The 19,871-nt window shown below is 38.6% G+C and overlaps 2 protein-coding genes across 2 annotated transcripts in view; both read left to right on the top strand.

Moving 5' to 3' along the window:
• Positions 1-234: 234 nt before the first annotated feature.
• ATP6V0A2 (ATPase H+ transporting V0 subunit a2) lies at positions 235-14,011 on the top strand. Its single transcript, XM_010222145.2, has 20 exons — positions 235-385; positions 1,436-1,514; positions 2,298-2,395; positions 3,200-3,337; positions 3,853-3,953; positions 4,491-4,617; positions 5,050-5,132; positions 5,490-5,583; positions 5,905-6,117; positions 6,698-6,848; positions 7,518-7,657; positions 8,187-8,344; positions 9,789-9,879; positions 10,170-10,288; positions 10,722-10,932; positions 11,028-11,147; positions 11,708-11,827; positions 12,578-12,695; positions 12,809-12,980; positions 13,574-14,011. The coding sequence occupies exons 1-20, from the start codon at positions 269-271 to the stop codon at positions 13,674-13,676; spliced, it is 2,553 nt and encodes an 850-aa protein (XP_010220447.2). The 5' UTR covers positions 235-268; the 3' UTR covers positions 13,677-14,011.
• Positions 14,012-14,902: 891 nt separating this feature from the next.
• Positions 14,903-19,871, top strand: part of DNAH10 (dynein axonemal heavy chain 10) — a 53,117-nt gene continuing 48,148 nt past the window's right edge. The window contains exons 1-8 of the mRNA XM_088532271.1: positions 14,903-15,143; positions 15,475-15,588; positions 16,180-16,325; positions 16,797-16,902; positions 17,449-17,564; positions 18,050-18,245; positions 18,817-18,974; positions 19,401-19,631. Coding sequence (XP_088388397.1) covers positions 14,903-15,143; positions 15,475-15,588; positions 16,180-16,325; positions 16,797-16,902; positions 17,449-17,564; positions 18,050-18,245; positions 18,817-18,974; positions 19,401-19,631 — 1,308 coding nt within the window. The remainder of the gene's footprint in view (positions 15,144-15,474; positions 15,589-16,179; positions 16,326-16,796; positions 16,903-17,448; positions 17,565-18,049; positions 18,246-18,816; positions 18,975-19,400; positions 19,632-19,871) is intronic.

Here is a 19,871-nt window from a genome sequence, read left to right as displayed (position 1 = left end):
GTGAAATTGATGGATGAATCTTCCTGGATTTTTACAGGCGTTTTATATAAAATATTTAAAAATACACAAAGTGAACACTCCACGTACAGAGTTATATTATTCCGATGACTGTTCCCAATGGGAACGCCGGGCCCTTCCGCGCCACCGCCCCGGGGCGGGCCGAGCGCGCGCGGCCTCTGCCCGCCCCTTCCCGCCGCCGCGTCGCTCGGCGCCGCCGGAAGCGGCCGCCCGCTCCGCGCCGGGCTCGCCGCGGCCCCGGGGCGCCGCCATGGGCGCGCTGTTCCGCGGCGAGGCCATGTGCCTGGCGCAGCTCTTCCTGCAGAGCGGCTCGGCCTACGAGTGCCTCAGCGAGGTGGGCGAGCGCGGCCTGGCCGAGTTCCGCGACGTGAGTACCGGGCGGCCGAGGGGGCGCGGGGAGGCCGCGGCGGGGCGAAGTTTACCCTCCACCCCGGACCACAGATTGGGGGCCGAATTTGTGCCTTTTTACAGCGGGATCCGGTGGAGAAGACACCCATTTCCCAGGGCCCACTTTGATCCCCTGTACCCGGCTAGTAGGTCAACCCACCCCGGGGTTACATCTCCCCACTCCGCAGCCCCGTCTCTGCTGTAGCTCGTACTGCCCATTTATAAAACCTGTCTCCTCCTGGAGGATGCCATTCACCTCCGAGGATACCGAGCGTGTGACTAATGTGAAAGGGGCTGGGTAGCAATTAAGTTTGTTTCTGCTTCCCCTTGTCCTAATTACATGATCCCTGCTTGCCAAGTGAAGCATTGGTATTTCTTCCAGGTGTTCTTCAGAAACGTAGGTTGCAAAAGCTTTGAGAGCAAAGATGGAGAAAGTGAGCATTATGTTTAAAGGCAGCTGATGCCATTCAAGGTATCTGACATGCCTTTTTATCACAAAATCCATGCCTTACTGATTCTGATCGTAGATGTGTAGTCAGAGGCATTACACACCCATAAAAGGAGAAAAGCGTGCTTAAAAAGAAAAAAAAAAGGACCTTGGACCTTTTACAGATAACGTTTCAAATAGATGCTCTGGAAATCAGTAAAATAAGTTTGTATTTATTATTTCGAAGTCTGAAGAAGCCTTCCAAAGCTATAGAAATAGATCTGGAGTGATTTCAGGAGTAGACCTGGTTATTTTGTTATTTGAATAAAATGGTAAAAGGCTTTAGTAAAACCCTGCTCTTCAAAGATTTTTTTTTCTTTTTTTTTAATAACTCCTAGCTTGAAAAGCACAGACACACATCTGTTTGAAACAGACAAATACTCTAAGTTTTCAAACTCTTTAGTGTAGAGGTGGTTTGGTTTGTCAAGTGTTGCTGTGTATGATATGTGAAAAATTAGCACCATGAAGGCACCAAAACAGCTACCTTCCATAGAGTTGTCTGCTGTTTTGAACACCCAATAAACATTTTGTGCTTTCCTACAGCTCAACCCAAATGTAAGTGTATTTCAGAGAAAATTTGTGAACGAAGTAAAGAAATGTGAAGAGATGGAAAGAATACTTGGTGAGTTTTATTTACATGGACAACTTTTACTCTGAGTGTTCCTTTAGTTATAGGAGCGGGATCATTGTTGTTGTGTAATTCAGCAAGTTATTCATGATTGTATTCACACAGTAGTTGTGACATTATATAGAGCATTAAAACCAAGATGCAGAATAGTTCTGTGTGACCTCAGGAAAAGCTACCACTGAAGGAAACTCATTATTGAAATCTCTTGTGGTGAGCGTGTGCTGGTCATGCCACATCACCCCAAGAGCTATCTTGGCAATCTCATTGCTCAGCGTGAGTTGCATTTGTTGTCAGGGTTGCTTAAGCCTCCTTGTTTGACCACTTTTTATTTCAGGCATGGGTCAATGAACAGAATGGCAGTTTTTGCCAGATAGCATGATTTGCAGAAAGTGGCATCTTGCTGCAACAAAGAGACGCTATTAGATGTTAAAAGCTTCTTAAAGTACTTGTGGTTGGAAAATTTCAGTCAGGGAACTTGGAAGGTGTCTTACTTCTCCCCGCTTCCAAGAGAAAAATGCTCTTTGCATTGTATTCCTAGCACGCTATAAGCCCCTCTTTTTTTTTTTTTTTTTTTTCCTCTCTTTTTGTCTGGAGGACTGTCTTTCCCCCTACTCCTTTATTCTTTTTGAACATTCAGGATGTGTTGTTGTCTAAATAAATAAATATCCAGGTCTGATGCTGTAGCCTTCATCATACCTGGAGATCAAATACACAGCATTTGAGGAAGTATAATGCAATGCAGTTTCCTTTCTAAATCTATTTTTCTTCTTACTCCAGGATATCTAGTACAAGAAATTAAGAAGGCAGATATTCCTCTTCCTGAAGGAGATGTTGCCCCTCCTGCCCCCTTACTGAAACACATTTTAGAAATCCAGGTAACTTTTTGACACCACTGATGCCAAAAATGTAGCACTAGCCTTTAAAAATGTATTTCAAACTTAACAACTTGTCATTTGTGACTTGACTTACATGGGGTTTGAAGAAAGAGGAGGGAAAAAAAAAAGCCTCTGCTTTCCTTTCGTCTGCTTCTTTTCTTTCTGCCCAATGTTATTTCAAAGACTACAGTGAACATTTAGTATTGACTTACAATTCCCATGAAGGGTAAAAGCTAACTCATGTGGTTTGTAGTCATCTTTTTTTTTTCCGGCTTTTTTTTTTACTTTTTCCAGACATAAAGGCATTTTCAGCCTTGTTGGTTGCTTTGGAATTTACTTAAGACCATTTTTCTACATCCAGTATTTTCCTGCTTGATGGCAGTTCTACATGCCCAAGGCTATGCAGGTTCCAATGCTGGTTGCATAGCAAAGCATAGTGTTATTTTGTTAAGATTTCCCTAAATATAATTTTGAAACACACTTCACGTTGCTGTAATTCTCTCAATAGTGATTGTTTTGCAGCCTGTATTATTCCAAGCTCTATTTCCAAGTTTGTTTTACTTAGCTCAGATGCAAATTAGGATCAGGCTAGCGGATTTGGTGCATGCCAGTGGAGGATCAAGTTTACTAAATACAAAGCGGTCTTTGGCAGGCCGAGGAATCCAACCAGTGGTGCTTAAGTTAATTAAAATGTGGGAAATTTTTCCATTGCTGAGGCAAATTAACTTGTGCTTAAATTTTGTTCTCCCACAATTTCCAGAGCAGTGTAACTGATTCTGTGCCTTTTATTTTTCCATATCCTAGGAACAGTTGCATAAACTGGAGACAGAATTGAGAGAAGTAAATAAAAACAAAGAAAAGTTGAGGAAAAACCTTCTGGAACTGACAGAATACACATGTATGTTGGAGGTCACGCAAACGTTTGTCAGGAGAACATCTGAGGTACTGCAGATGTCATACGACTAGGATTATGTTCCTACGTCATATTCTTGTTGTATTCTGTTAATGTTCTACTTAAGTGCATGGGCTAGTGTAGGGCTTTACCTTACCTTTCATTATTATTTGTACTCAATGCTGAGAGATCCCAGTGCTGAGATGACAATCTCTTGTGCTAGGCTGTACGTGTGTGTGTGTGTATGTGCATACATATCAAAACATAGCCTTGAACTAAGGAATTTTAATTTCTGTTGAATCATTTAATGAGGAATGATTTGTGTTTTCATGCATCAATTATGCTGAGAAATTTATCACGTCTTTTGCAATAGTTTGTATAATTGCTGAGGGTGGTACACTTGAGTTTTCAAATTCCCCCTATTTCCCGAATTGCACACAGGACATGGTTCCGTATTTTTATTTCGATAATCTAATTAATTTTTAGAAAAAAATGATTTTTTTAGTGAAATTGTTATCCTAAAGAAGAAAACCTAATTAAGATGATCTTTCTTTTCATTTGCTAGTATGAATCCTGTTTGCATGCTAATTACGAAGAATTCCCATCTGTGGAAAATGAGCCTTTAGTGGATTACAACTGTATGCACAGACTGGGTGCCAAGCTGGGGTAGGTTCAGTCTGGGCAGGGCAGGGTGACTTGATGCACTGTTTCAAAACTGCTTGTGAGTTGTCTTGGATAACGGACAACTCCATTCAAGTGATACGATATGGTGAAATTCCAGTGATTTCAGATGAGCCAAAGCATTTTATACTGGCTGAGAATCCGGCCCAAAGGTATCTGTGACAAAACGGCATTTTTTGTAAACGTTAAGGAAATGAGTAGAATTGCACCAAAACCTCCTGTAACTACAATTTCATGAAACAAAGCATGTATGTGAGACAAAATGTGCCAAAGTACTAATGACCTTACTAACACAAGAAGGATTATTGTCAGATGTAATTCTAGTTGTGTGCTCTGGCTAACAAGAAACTGTTGTGTTTATTTTATATACCAATAAGTTCCAGCTTAGAGAGATGTTTCTTTCTCCGGAGATGCAGATGTTAAATTGATGTGACTAAGGGATCATTAGTGATGATGTACTATTAGATTCTAACTTTTCTTGTAGATTTTTGACTTATTTTTCAAATCTGTCTTTTTCCCTAGGTTCATATCTGGGTTAGTTCACCGAGCAAAAATTGAAGCATTTGAAAAAATGTTGTGGAGAGTCTGTAAAGGATATACTATTCTTACATGTGCAGAGCTGGATGAATGTCTGGAAGATCCAGATACAGTGAGTAAACGTTGTAACTTTCAGTTTATCAGTAGTACTAATACTAAGACTCCTTGTACAACCTGGAAAAATGTCTGGTCATGTTTGCAAGGAATTCTTAAAGGGAAGTGTGAAGCCTTTAAAAAATGGTAGTTCTTCCCCTTACTTGCTATGCCTATAGTCATTAATTTTTTATGGCTCATGTTTGTGAGTGCTAAACTTTATTGTGGGCTAGTAATAACTTTATGACTAGCAATCTTGATCAAAATAGGTATCATAAATGGCTGTTTGGATGTTTATTAACTAGGTCTGTATAGCGGCATACATTTTAATAGTCATTTTGTTTGCTCATTCAGTAGTTAAGGAAAAATGTCTGTAATGGAGTGAGTTTTCCGTGAAGATTTTTCTGTGAACTTATAAATTTGACCTTTTTTTAAAAATTTTTTTTTTTAGGGTGAAACCACAAAATGGTTTGTTTTTTTAGTGTCCTATTGGGGTGAACAAATTGGCCAGAAAGTTAAGAAGATATGTGATTGGTAAGAAGTAACACTAATGTACTAATTTCTTTGTACCTGTGCTTTATTCTTATTTGATTATTTCCATCCTACTCCTCTTCCCTGGAAATGTTGACTTTAAAGGAAGTTTTTCAAGTTAATTTGTGTGTCTCTCTCCCCACCCGCCCCCCCCGCCCCGCTTGCACCGAGTCTTATGATTATGTAATGTACAAATACAAATGCATGAGTCATTTTATCTGCAGTCCTTATAGGCAGAACAGCAACTCTCTCAATTGAATCTATTCCATGGTTATTAGATGATGTGTTGCAAATTTGACCATGGGTGTCTTGTTGTTTTGGTAATTTGGTTGTTTAATACAAACTTCTATATTTTTGTAGCTATCACTGTCATGTCTATCCCTATCCAAATACCACAGAGGAGCGCACTGCAGTTGTTGAAGGACTAAATGTTCGTATTCAGGATCTTCATACTGTGAGTAAATTACAATATTATCCCTTTAGCTGCTGTTACTGCACTGCAGAAAATTGCTCAAGATATCACAATATTAAACACATTAATATGCTTTTAAAATACTTAGGGCTTTAGAGCTGAACTTGACTATGTACATGTCCCTGTTCTTAGATTGCATCTGTTTATGATACTTGAGTGCACTTGTTGCCTTCTCTTTTAGGCAGCTATTAGTGTGGCCTCCTTATATATGTGACTCACCACAGGATGAATGCTAATTGCTTTTCTTGTGTTTAACATGTAGTATGCTACATTTTCAATTCTTTTTTTTCTCCTTGCACAAAGGTGCTGCATAAAACTGAGGATTACTTACGCCAAGTATTATGTAAAGCATCTGAATCCATCTATACTTGGGTTATCCAAGTGAAGAAGATGAAAGCCATTTATCATGTACTCAACCTGTGCAGTTTTGATGTCACAAATAAATGCTTAATTGCTGAGGTTTGGTGTCCCGTGGCTGATCTGCAAAACTTGCGCCATGCGCTGGAGGAAGGATCAGTAAGTCAGTTGGACGCTCGCTGATGTTAAAATTTTTTTTTTGTCTTGAACAAGCAATAGAAATAAGGAAAAAAACAGTTATTTAAAATAGAGTAAAAGCAAGCATGAACAGGTCTGGGTCTCTGTGTACTAGTATTTCCTTATAAACAGAACCTTTAGTTTTGATCAGGGGTTTTCTTGAATAGGAACTCCTGTGTTGGATGCAAGTCTCATGGGACTGACAGTGCTGTTTGCAGTCAAGTAAAAGGTGCTTATTTCCTTGTATTTCTTGCATTGAATGCCACTCAGTCTTTTTACTTTTTAAGAGGAAATTTTTAGTAGGGAATCTTTGTTTTTATGGTTCTTGTCTAATGTTTCATATAATGTAAGGATTATTGTACGCAGCCTTTTTAGAGGAAAAGTGTAAGTTAGTATTATTCTCTAAAGAACAGACAGAGTGATAAATGTTAAACTTGACATTTATTATGGGGAAGTTTCAAGGTCAGTGAAAATGATAATAAAGGGAAATATTTTCATATTCATCAGATTAAACATCAACTGGATTTTCATGTTAATGTCTACTCCTTTTCTGTCTAACTAGAGGAAGAGTGGAGCTGCGATTTCTTCATTCATGAACACGATCCCTACGACACAAACTCCTCCGACTTTGATACGTACCAACAAATTCACCTCAGGGTTCCAAAACATTGTTGATGCATATGGAGTTGGAAACTATGGGGAAGTTAATCCAGGTTGGTCCTCTGACAGCTGAACTATGAGCTGTACTGCCATTGCTGCTTGACTTAATAGAAGGTTTTATATTTAAATACCTTGCTGAACTGGATTGTGGCCAGAGGAAAATGTTGATACCCCCACGTGCTTATGAGTAACTAAGTTTTTAAATATCAGTAGCTCATCAACAGTACAAACAATGCTCTGAGCAGTAAGATGGGAGTTTTTTTTTGGAGTTATTTCAAGATTTAAAAATATCGCTAGTAGTTGTGTAAAGTTCCTTTATATGATGTTTTTCTTTGGAAAGGTGTTTCCACAAAAACAAAACCTCTGGTAATTGTTACTGTTCTTACTTAAATGAGGAGCTCATCACTTGAAAAAAATCCAGCTTGTTGTGTAGGCCAAATAGTTTAATGCCCTTATTTATAGTTTATAGCTACCTTGACTATGACAGTATCGTGTCATTCTATATGATTCTATCTTCAGAGTTCACAACTAATGCTCACCTGTGGCAGTGTCATTATTAGTGGATGTACATAAGCAAGATTTAAAGCAAGTGCAATTTACAGCACTCTTGTTAGTGGGGCATGTCTGATTTCAGGCTTTTCAGACCAACTGAAAGACCGAATGGTAAAACTGAGCAAATGGCTGAGCTGAATTTCCTGAAATCTGTTTTGTTGCCATTGCAGCTCTCTATACCATCATCACTTTTCCCTTCCTGTTTGCTGTTATGTTTGGAGACTTTGGGCATGGTCTACTAATGTTCATCTTTGCACTCCTGACAATACTCTATGAAAACCACCCTCGATTACAAAGATCACAAGACGAGGTAAAAGGAGTTACAAGTAACTCGGTTCCCGTCCAGCAAGATAACTTCAGCTGAATGGTTGCTATGTTTCTGGAAACTGTTGTTCTATTTATATCTATTGGACTTCTTTGTCTCAGAATTCCTGTGCTTTAAATTGACATACGCTGTTTCAAGACTAATGCAGTATCTTTAACAAATAATGCATATTTTTATTCAAAGGCATTAAAATATCAAACTGGAATGAAAGACAGGCAAAAATTAATTAATATTGGTAGGCTTGCCTTCTGCTAGGCATACTTGATTTGTGTGTTTTATGGAATGTGGTTACAGTGACTGACTTGAGGACAAAATGTTTTTTCAAATTGTATTTCCTTTTATTGTTTTCCGAAAAGGAGTTGTAGTTTGAAATTAATTTAACTTAACTTTTTATTATGGTATGGACTTGAATGCAGGGAGACCTGCATCCATCACTAAAAATATATTTAGTTAAGCATAGCTGCAAATGATCACTGACACAGTAGATGATACTTTCTTTTTTTAAAATTTGCAGATATTGAAAACATTTTTTGAAGGACGATACGTTATTTTATTGATGGGTCTGTTTTCCGTATACACCGGCTTGATCTACAATGACTGTTTTTCAAAGTCATTAAATATATTTGGTTCTGGATGGAATGTTTCAGCAATGTTTGAACAAAAGGTTTGGCGGTGAGTTGTATACCGATGTTTGCTGTATCACTGAAACAAATGTACTTCCCGGAATGGTTTTAACCCTTCACCTACCCAGTCTAGCTGTCCTTCTATTGACAGCAGTTAGTAAATGCAGTTAAATCTACTGAGTCTTATTCTTAAACTAGTAGATACTAGTGGGATGGGGGCTAATTGATGCATCTACAGTTAAAGAAGGCAGTAACAGACTATTTAGAAACAAAATTAAATTGCTTATTATCCTAAATTAGAAAGTCTACAGAAAAGACAATTTCACTCAACATTATTAGAATTTGATTAGATTTAATTGTCAGCCAAGCTAATAATTTATTTATCAGTGTTGCTTACGAGGAAAGGACTCTGTTTTATGGAGTATCCTTTTTGCTCTAGAGAGTACACTGCCTCCTTTGTTAATGCTTGTCTTTATGCTAATGGTCCTAGTTTGTCTCCAATTACTGTATCTCCCAAGAGAAGTTTCTGAAGATACATTGCAGTCCAGTCTCCTCAATGTAACCAAGTTTCAGCCCAACATTATTAGCTCAGGATGTTTATTGTCAGCTTGCATTTTTCTTTTAAAATAGCATTACCGTCATCTTGTATTTTTTTAAAGCACTTTTTAAAGTGCTTTTTACAATTGTACTGCAGTAAATATTGAATGTCAAAGATTTTGAGAGAATTAAAAACACAAGACTAGTCTTGGAGAAATTAGTCCTAGTTAATGCTTTTGGAACTTGCAGCCCAAAAGCATGATCCTCTGCTGTAAAATTCTTATCAATTAATTAATTAATTACCTAGCAAGCATTAATCTATACCCAGCTTTTTTTTTTGGGCAAAACAAAACCAAAAAAAAATCCTTTTTATGTTAAGGTTTCATAGCTCTTTGGTATTTAAATATTTACAGCTTGTGTTTCATTTTACCTCAAAAACAGGAAGTGGTTTGAAACAGTAAGATGAAAAATTCTGACATGGGTTCAAATGTGAAAAGTTTGAGAGATGTGCTAATGAAAAACTATTTGAAGTTTTAGTGGAAGCTCATCCAAATGGGGAAAAAAATCCTTTGGGTAGTAGAAATTTATATAAAAGCAGATTGTGAGCTTTTTAAGTGGAACCTTATGCTCAAGGGGAATAGTAAATAAAATCTAAAAGCTTTCCTTTTACTAGTCACTAGTGCAAAGCCTGGTACCTCTGTGGTACTTAGAAGTCCTTTTGATCTCTTCCCTTAGATATGCTAGTTATTTTAATCCTTCTGATAAAGGAAAGCAGGAGTAGCATCCTGCAGAACTGAAATTATATATTGTCACCTTGTCAAAGTACTTTCAGATTTGATTTGAGATACATATATATACTATATGATATATAACTATATTACATATTACATATACTATAATATATAATATAATATATATACGTATAAATAAATAAATTTATTTTCTTTCCCCTGCAGCCTTGAAGATCTGAAGTCTAATCAGTTTTTAACATTGGATCCAAATGTTACTGGTGTGTACAATGGAGCTTATCCCTTTGGTATTGATCCGGTTAGTTTCATTTTTTAAGTTATCTTTTTCTGTTGATCAGTTATCCATAATTCAGATTTTTTTTTAGTATATGTGTTATGAAGACATGCATGCTATGACAAATACATCTGCTGCTTCTTTATTCATTCAAAAAGAGCTTATTCTTTAATGAGTCAAAGAAAAATTAAACTAATTTCTTGAGAGTCATTTTTTTGAGAAGAATTATGGCCTCCTAATAGAGGAAGAGTAGTGTTTTAATTCTTGTACTATGCTCTTCTGAGTTGCTTGTTTTGTCTTTATTTCTTCTTCAGATCTGGAATTTGGCAAGCAACCGTCTCAGTTTTCTAAACTCTTTCAAAATGAAAATGTCTGTGATTTTTGGAGTGACACATATGACATTTGGAGTTGTACTGGGGGTCTTTAACCACTTGTAAGTACGAGAAGCTAAGAGAATAACATAATTTGTGTCAATTCTTTCTAAATAAAAGTTCATCTGCATAAAAAACTGGATGCTGTTCTTCAAAATGACAGTAATGGAGAGCCCTGCCTTCCTGTAAATAGGAACAATAGTCAGTGTTAGGCCAAATAATCTGAAGCCATTGATTAATAACAGATTTTATTTCACTGTGGTCTTGATTTCCACTGAAATATCTGATTTAAAATTTCTTCGAATATGAAGGAATCTGTTCTGGTTCTGGATTCTAACTTCAATCTTGCTCTTTAAAAGTGTCAGGCACTCTTATATTTTACTGAAATGACTTAAGCACCTTCAATACTTGGGCCCTGTATTTACATTGATGATGCTTTGTAAAGCTTTTATGTCATTCTCTCTCTCTTTTTTTTTTTTCTTTTTTATCTTTTAGGCATTTTAAGAAGAAATATAATATTTACTTGGTTTTTCTTCCTGAACTAGTCTTCATGATGTGCATCTTCGGCTACCTTGTGTTTATGATCTTCTTTAAGTGGCTAGCTTACACTGCACAGGACTCTACATCTGCTCCGAGCATTTTGATTCAGTTTATTAACATGTTCCTATTTCCTGGGAGTGAAACAGAGGTCTTTTATACTGGACAGGTTAGTAGTGTTGTAACAAGTTACAAAAAAAGTCTTTTTTAAACTGTTGATTTGATCGTTTGATCCAATTTTCTTTCTTTCCCATTCACAAACAGGTTGTTTTACAGAAGTTTTTACTTAGTCTTGCTTTACTTTCTGTTCCTGTAATGCTTTTTGGAAAACCACTTTACTTATATTGGTTGCACAATGGACGCCAGGGCATCAGAAGGTACAGGGTAAGTACGGAATGGCATTTATTTAAACATCTCCTTTTTAGATGACAGTGGTGTTTTATTGGCCAACTTACATGTTTGACTAGTTATGGGAATTTTTACAATATTGTGCACTTTTCAGGCTGTCATTACTGGAAATGCTAGTGAAGCCTAGGAATAATGTGGAAATATTTTTGAGAAAATTAGCATGTAGAGTCCTCATAGTGGCTCAATAGGCCGTTTATTTGATTGCTTATAGATGAGTTAATGTTAATTTCTGTTCTTGAAAGTGAAGCCTTGGAAGCAAATGTAACTGACTATGCTGGGTAGCAATGTTGTGTCTCAAACAATCTAGAAGAATTCAGCAGTGCCTTGCATGCAGAACAATGCCCCTAACCAAATATTTCTGCTTAACTTGAAGGTTTTTAACCATAAATCCTAATAGTGCATTGTTCCTCTATCTGTCTGTCCTTTTGTCCTTGAAAGTGTTACTTCCTGTGACCGCTTCAATTTTTATACCCTGTAGCTCTGAAGTTGTAAAGTCCACTTGGCAAACAGGCGTGATATATTTCCATTTTGTGTAGGGTGGCTACAAGCTAATTCGAAAAGAAAGTGAAGAAGAACTTTCTCTGCTGACATCTGCTGATATGGAAGAGGGAAGCAGCCCTTCAGACAGTGGGCACAGAGAGGGGGATGGAGAAGAGGTATTTTTTTTTTTTTACTTAGTCTCTAATTAGTATATGTTTAGAAGCCAATTATAGGTGAAAAATAAAGAAGGTAATCTATGTATTGAGTCTCTGGGACTGAACAGGAATGTCAGCTGAGCTGTTATGAGGACTTTGAAGACTGAATGCAATTTATGGGTTTTTTAAATTATTTAATGTTTTAACATTATTTCTTATAGTCAGTGTATTAGTTCAGATTGTTACAGTAAACCATAGTGTATCTGTAGTGGAGAACAGGAAGATGCTTTATTTGGATCAGACTATAATTTTTCTTAAAGAAGTAGGGTATTTCTCTTTTTGTGTTTGTGGTTTTACCGATTCTTGAAACTAGGGCAAAACTGAACAGCTTCCTGTTCTTGAATCTTGTTTTTTTTCACCTAGAGAAAAAAGTCACATATCTGAAAGTTGCATCTTGTGAGAAGGCATTTTGCCAGAGGGAATTGGGAGATACGAGCTGCATTCCTAGTCCTAGCTATTGCTTCCATATAATTTCAGTATAAATCTTTGCAGAGGACTAATGCCACTGATTTTATGTTAATTGAAGAACAAACAAAAATGAGTTGCCCCATGCTCGGTGTATGTCCAGTACTTGCTTCATTGGGATAATTTTTAGTTGTTGTGAAATGGATGTATTAACATGATTTTTTTTCTTGAATGTATAATATTTGCAGATAAATGTTTTTATTCTTTCATATTATATCATGATACAAGTGTATTTTTGTATTTTAGTTTAATTTTGCAGATGTTTTTATGAATCAAGCAATTCATACCATTGAGTACTGTCTAGGATGCATTTCCAATACAGCCTCATATCTGAGACTCTGGGCACTAAGTCTGGCTCATGCACGTAAGTTTTTTATATCTAATTGTTAATGCCAATTAAAATTACACTACTATTAAACCATCCTTTTATTACTTTAGCATTAATACTAAACTAGCTATGAAAACTTTTTTTTATAGAGTTATCAGAAGTTCTCTGGCAAATGGTGATGAGAGTGGGTCTTCGTGTGGATGCAACCTATGGCGTTTTACTGCTAGTCCCCGTTCTAGCGTTTTTTGCTGTGCTAACCATTTTTATTCTTTTGGTCATGGAGGGGCTTTCTGCTTTTCTCCATGCTGTACGACTCCACTGGTAAGTTTTAACTCTTCAGTTTTAAGGTCTTTTTTTTTTTTTAGAATAGAAGTGTAAATTAACAACCTCATACTATGGTATGATTTATAACATCTTGCATTTCCATAATGCAGAATATTAGTAGCTCAGGTAAATCTTCAAAATTAGTGTTTGGTTGTACCATTGAAAGACTCCAGTCCATTTTATTCATTTAATTCAATCAAACATTTGTATTAATGAACAAATAAGTTACACAAGAAAGGGCAGCCACATTTTATTTTAATCCCCTCATGATCTTAATATCGTGCGTGTTTTGCTTGTGAGTTGATTCAGTGAGTATTCAGTTTGAAACCTGATTGAATTTATATTATTAGGAAAGGCAAACGTGTATTCATAATGGTAGATCTGAATACCTTATAGAGTATTAGGATCATTATGCTGTAAATTTGCAAAACAGCTGCAGCTAATTTAAAAACTAATATATCACATAGCTGCACAGGAAATGTAAAGGACAAGGTTAGGAGTGGTCTTGTTTAGCTTCTTGTGTTGTACAGTTCTGTCCCTTGATAGTTGTTTTGGATTAATATGTAGGTTCTGTTTTTGTCTCATTTCAGGGTGGAATTTCAGAACAAATTTTACACTGGTGGAGGATACAAGTTTACACCCTTCTCTTTTAAGCACATTTCTTTACATTTTAATAAAGATGATATGGCGTAGTTTGGTTGCTCTCAGATAGGCTTGGAATTGTCTGGAAGTAATCATGCAACTGGTTCTCATCTATGAATGGTTTCTTGTAGGACAGTGTTTTTCACTGATTGCCTTATAATGCAGCCAAATAATTGTGTAATATATACCTCCCATACAAGTGCATAGCAGATCTGGAGCATCTTGTAAAATATATAGGTATAAAATGTACAATTTTTTCTTGATAAACTAATGTTGTAAATTAATTTTATTCAAAAAAAGTTACTGCTTGTTCTAAAACCAGTGTAGGAATTTTCTTGTTGAGAGGATGTTCATTTTCTTGAATTATTATATTTTAAGTTACCTGAGAGACTTGTCATTATGCTAAATACTCATATCTTAATGAGTAAATGTCATCATGCTAAATATTCATATACTTATTAAGCAAGCTACCCTCTGATGCAGTTTGGCAGTAGTTGACCAATGCAACACAAGCAATGTATGTTCTCAGTATTTATGCCAGGCGGATTACCAAGTACAGTATAAACTTGTACATAGCAATACAAAATGTGCTTTCTTTTGGCCATACTTAAAACTGCACCAACAATGTAATGTGAACTTTTTTTAAATGTATGTGGCCTGGAATTCTTAACATTTTACAAGCCAACATGCCCTTCAGTTTTATGGAAGGAGGCGAAACTCTGCGTGGGGAGGTGGGATGTTATCCCTCTTTTTCAGCCTGCTGGCGAAGCGTTTTCCGGAGCGCCCTGTCCTGCGGAGCAAGCCCTGTGCGCCCGGCGCTGCCTCCATGCCTGCGGGATCGCCTTGGGAGCACATCCGTAGCACCCGCACGCTGGGAGCCATCGTCCTGACTCCTGCTTTACAGTGTGGCTGTAGCCCAAGCTGTCCCTTCAGAGTTAACATTTGCATGAGAAATTGGCCTTATTTATGTGTGGCTTAAGGCTGTACGGTAATTTCTGATGTTGTTGAACCAAAGGCCTTTTTACTGAGGGGGATGGGAGGGGGAATGGGGCCTTTTGTATGTTTTTATACGTCGAAACGTTGCACAGCTGTGAGGGGGCCGCAGCGGCGGTTCCCTCCGCACCTGTTTCCTAACGGTTCCCAATAAAAACCTGGCGCTCTCAGAGCGGCCGCTGCCGCCTCGTGGTGACTGCGCGCGCGGCGCCGAGGGCCGGCCGGGCCGCGGGCGCCTCCCTGCGCCGTTGCCGTGGCCACCGGGCAGCGTGGCCGCCGCCGCGATGAGCCTGGACGACGTGCGGGTGCAGTGGCTGCGGGACCGGGTGCTCGGCGTCTTGGGCCTCAGCGACCCGGCGCCTTTCGAGGAGCTGCTGAGCCGCGGCGACGGCGAGGAGGCGCGCACGGTGCTGCGCTTCCTCAACCGCGGCGGTGACGATGACGACGACGACGAGGACGATGCGGCCACCGCGGTCCTGCTGCTGCGGACCGAGCTGCGCCCCCCTGACAGCGAAGAGGCGGCGGGTGAGGGAGGCCCCCGCCGCGCGCCCAGGGCCGACCCCCCCCCCCCCCGCCATTTTGCCCCCCGCGCCATTTTGTGCCCCACCACTTTGCCCCCTGCTATTTCCCCCTCCACCACTTTGCCCCCTGCTGTTTCCCTCCATATCCTTCCTTCTGCTGCCTCCAGCTCCCTTTCCCCACCCAGGGGCTCCGTCTCCAAGTCCTAAGCGTGATCCCTGCCTCATCCTGCCTTTGGGCTGTGCCTATTCCCCCAGCACCACCTGTGTGCTCCTTGTCTCCCGCAGCTGCGGGGTGGCCGTGTCGCCCTTCCCTTCCATGTTGTGTGTGCGCGCAGATGCGGCTGACCAGAATGAGTTTGAAGAAGAGGAGGAGGAGGAGGAGGAAGGCCTGGATGACTTCTTTCCTGAATTGCTGTCTGAAACTGCTTCCCCAATGACCTTGGAAGGAAGTAGGTGGCTTGGGTGGCCAAACCCTGCTCGTCACAGGCCGTGCTGCTGCAGTGGCTTGACTGGCCTTGCTGGCAGTGTGCTAGGACAGAGCTGTTCCCGCAGGACCCATAACATCAAAAGCTTGTTCCCAGGAATACAGATGGGATTGGGAGGATGGGGCCTGAGGCAGCAAAAATGGCAAATCAGTGGTTTATCCAGAGCTTCTCTGGGTATTCCTTTGACAGATGCTTTTCTCAGCTTGACTTTTCCACCTGTTCCAAACTGACAGCGACTGACTGGGATGAACAGCTATTCTCTTTCTGTATTTTAATGTAGTTTAATGATAAGAAAAAAAGGGTAAAGAGTTAAGCTCGATCAAATACTTTAGCCCTTTAGTGGCACAGCAACCTTTAATATAAAGTGGAAAAGTGATAAAAAGGTGTCAGAAGAGGATGATGATTCTCTGAGGCTCGGAGTTTCAATTCTCTGCTGTTGGCATCCATGCAGCTCTCTTAAGCTTCTGAGTTATTTGTAGAAGCAAGATACCTAGTCATTTATTTTGAGAAGATAATTGGAAGGATCTGTGCAGAATACGTATTTATTTATTTAAGGGATGACTCTGAAAAGCAAGATGACCCTTCTAGAACTTTCAGATGAAGCAAGTGTGCAAGGTCAGATGTCAGGTCTCTCTGTTGGGTCTGCATTGAGTGATCTGGAGCAAAGATTTGTGACTGAAAGTGTGGAACACGTACCCCAGGTAAGACTGTTGCACTTCACTCTCGTTTTTTGGGAGTATCAAAATGCTGGATTTTGGCTGTGACTGTTTCAGTAAAATTGATGGGGAAGTTAAAGGGGTACAATGAAGAGCAGGAACAGAACATTTTACAAGAATAGGAATTTCATTCTGAAACAGATATTTCCTGGTGTCTGCAACAGCCTTTGATATTGGCTAACTTGAGCATACAAAGGAAATTTACTTGATAAAATGCTACATTTTCAGTGAGGAAATGCAGTAGTTACTTGGATAACACATTAGCTATTCCCAGAGTTGTTTGTAACGGGAAAGCTGTAGTTAGAGTAATTGCTAGATAAAAATGTAATGCGAAGAGCATGTAAGGGACACTGAGCAAAGGTTTTTGTAGTTCTATTATTTTACCTAATTAGAAACGGCCTAATTAATTTGGTGGGAAGTAATGATAGTCATATTCTTTTTGATTTTCTGTTCTAGTTAACAAAACAGAAGGCTGACCGTCTGTATTTCTATGTGGCTCTTGATGAAATTCCTGAAGAATTTATATCCGGTGATATTGTATACTTTCTGAGAGACACCAAAGGTATTTGCCCTAAATAACCACTGGCTGTGCACTTTCAGTATTTGTATTAAAAGTCACTTCAGACTGGGAAAATAGGAAGGTGAAGATTCAGGAAGGTGCAAGTCCATGTAGTTAGCCAGGAATCCTCTCAGAGTTAAACCAGGAAACTAGGAATACTTTTTATTTCAAATTTATGGAAAGTTGGTTGTCTTGCGTGTTTTACCAAGATAGATGAAACTTCAATGTTGCTACCAGAGGAATTAAGAAATTTTTGTTACTATAGCTGTGTAAATTGTGTTGTGGATGAAGAGCTGTATCTCAAAGGCCGTAAGATGATGAGCACAACTGAAGGATCTGTCCTCCTGACTTGATTCAAAGTTAGATGCGCAATAGAAACACATGGAATAAAGATTTTATTCTGATAGTTCATATATTGTCATAAAAGCAAGAACACTATTTCTACTATTTCTTTATTAGGGAGAAAATAAAACTTTTGTGGTATTGTTTTAGTGATTGCTTTTTGTATCAAATAATTAGGTTTATACTAATTCTTTATATACTGTTTAGAAACAATTACTGAACCTAATGACCTGGCTGAAGCTAATGAGATTCTTCCTAAAATGATAGAGTTTGGCACACTGACTGGTCACACTCTTTTGATGTTGAAGAATGTCTTTGCACAGGTAACAGTTTTTATGCACAAAGTCTTGAGTGATTTACCTATTTAGTATTCTTCTAAAGGCACAGATTGTTCATAAGAAATATTAATATTTACTGAGCGAATGTCATTTGCCAAAATGGAGTTTGTGTCAGCAATTGGTTTCTATTTCTGTTTCCTAAATTTCTGTGAAGATGTAGGGACAGGGATTGTTCATTGAATTGCCTAGCCCTGCCTGAGACGCATTTAAAAATGTGACAACAGATACACTTATTTTTGTACTGATGGACTTCTGTGAAAGTATGTTGAAGCTGTTCCCCTGTAGAGTTTGATGCAGAGAGAATGATGATAAAAAGGTGATGTGGAGAGAGATGCGTTTAAGTTTAGAACAAGCTTAAGTGAATTACAAGTAAGGTAACTGGATTTTTTTTTTTTTAATGTCAATCCTCTAATTTATGCTACCTGTTTGAATTGTAGGTATTTTTGCCTATTCTCTCCTATAATCAGCAGCAGGCTGAGGAAGCTTTGTTTCATCCAGATAGTGAGAAAAGAGATTCTGAAAAAAAGAGTTTAACTGAGGCTGAGGCTGCAAAAAGGAAAGAACAGACTGTGGAATACTGTAATATTAAAATAATGAGGAATGAGTTTCTAATGAACATGCAAAAATTCTTAAGCCATATTCAACGGACAATACAACAAATTGAAGGCAAGTATTTTGTATCATCTGGCACTTTGCTGTTTCAAAAGACGACAGGAGAAAGAGATTCACCAAGAAATGACTTTGCTTAGAAGAGAAAATACATACCGTTTTTGGGGAAGCTCCAGTTCTTGCAGACAGCATAGAATAAGAAAGGAGCGAGGATAAACATGCCTCATTGCTTGCCAGTATCCACAGGACTTAGACCATAGCAGGACATAGGAAATGAAAACCAAATCAAATTGTCCATTCTCTAGCAGGGGCTACTGGCATAACATTGGGGAGGGTGTAATGGCCCACAGTAGGCAGACTGATAATGTTAATTCAAGTACTAACCTTGATTCTTAATAATTTGAGAATTGGTTGAGGAGTCAAAACTTAGAGGTTTTCAGTTATTTCCAGTGACATCTTTGTTTGCACCGGGTTAACTTTGAAGCACTGGACATGTTTTGCCATATTCTCCAATGGCAGAGCAACTGCTCTATTATTGGGACAGAAGATGTAAACTGTTTCTGATATTTTACTTAAACGATGCTGATGGAACAAGATAGTTAATATTAGGTGCATTTTCTTCCAATAGGAAAGGTTAAACTGGAAATGCCAGATGTAAATCTAGATGAAGAAGTGACTGTTCTTGCTAAAGCTCCAGAAGTGGTTGAAACCCTCGAAGGTTATGCAGTTACCTGGCAAAAATTATTATCCACAGCTGTAGGGGAACAGCTGAAAAAGGTCCCGCAGGTAATCTTGCCCCTAACACCATTGTGTTAAAACTTTACCCCCAGTGATATTTCTTCATTTTGCACAGGTATCTTTGGCAAGGACTTGTGCTGATTTTTAATCCGTATTCACATCTACAAGTGCATAAGCATTTCCAAGCTAAGAGTTTTCAGCTCCAAATCTGGGATGTGCTCCGTATAAGCAGTTCCTCAGCCTGTATAAAGAGCCTTTTTGATTTCAAGGATCATCTTCTGTATGGTATTTTTTTCATGATTGGTTCACATCTGTCTCCCTCAGTATACAGCATATTGAAAAGAAAGAACAAGTACAGTCTTTTCATAACGACTGTGTGCTCAGTCTTTATGAAAAACTCATAATTTACATAATTTGCAATGAAAAGACTCATAATTTACTTTGTTGTTGTTTTTTATTCCTTGTTACTTGTAGGGTAATGGTCCACTGGCAGAAATTGATTTCTGGCGGGAAAGAAATGCTACTTTAAGTGCTCTTTCTGAACAGATTAAGCTTCCAGAAGTGAAAAAAATCTTGGCAGTACTGCAAGAAGCTGAATCTGAGCATTTTGAAAGTTTACAGAATGTCTTAACTGATCTCCGAAAACAACATGTGGAAGCTCTAGATAATGTTAGGTTTCTTTCAACTCTTGAGCGCCATTTGAAGGTATGTATCTAGATTTTTATATGTAGTTACAATAAGGTGTGCTTATTTTGTTTGAGATACAGTTGTTCTAGTACTTGAAAGGAGAAATAAGCACAGAGCTGTGAATGGTTTGGTTTATTAAATCACAGCCTCGAGGGGGTTAGATAGGATAGCTGAGTTAATGAAAACAAGGATTTCGCTGCTCTATTTTTGAGCTAGCTTCTGTTGCTAGTTACAGCAGATGTCCCTTGTTAAGAGCTG

This window comes from Tinamus guttatus, unplaced genomic scaffold (genome assembly GCF_059628265.1).
Source record: "Tinamus guttatus ecotype Peru unplaced genomic scaffold, ASM5962826v1 Tinamus_guttatus_pri_ptg000459l, whole genome shotgun sequence".
NCBI classification, from domain to species: Eukaryota; Metazoa; Chordata; class Aves; order Tinamiformes; family Tinamidae; genus Tinamus; species Tinamus guttatus.
Note: the sequence above shows the minus strand (reverse complement) of the source record. Positions and strands in the feature narration are given on the sequence as shown.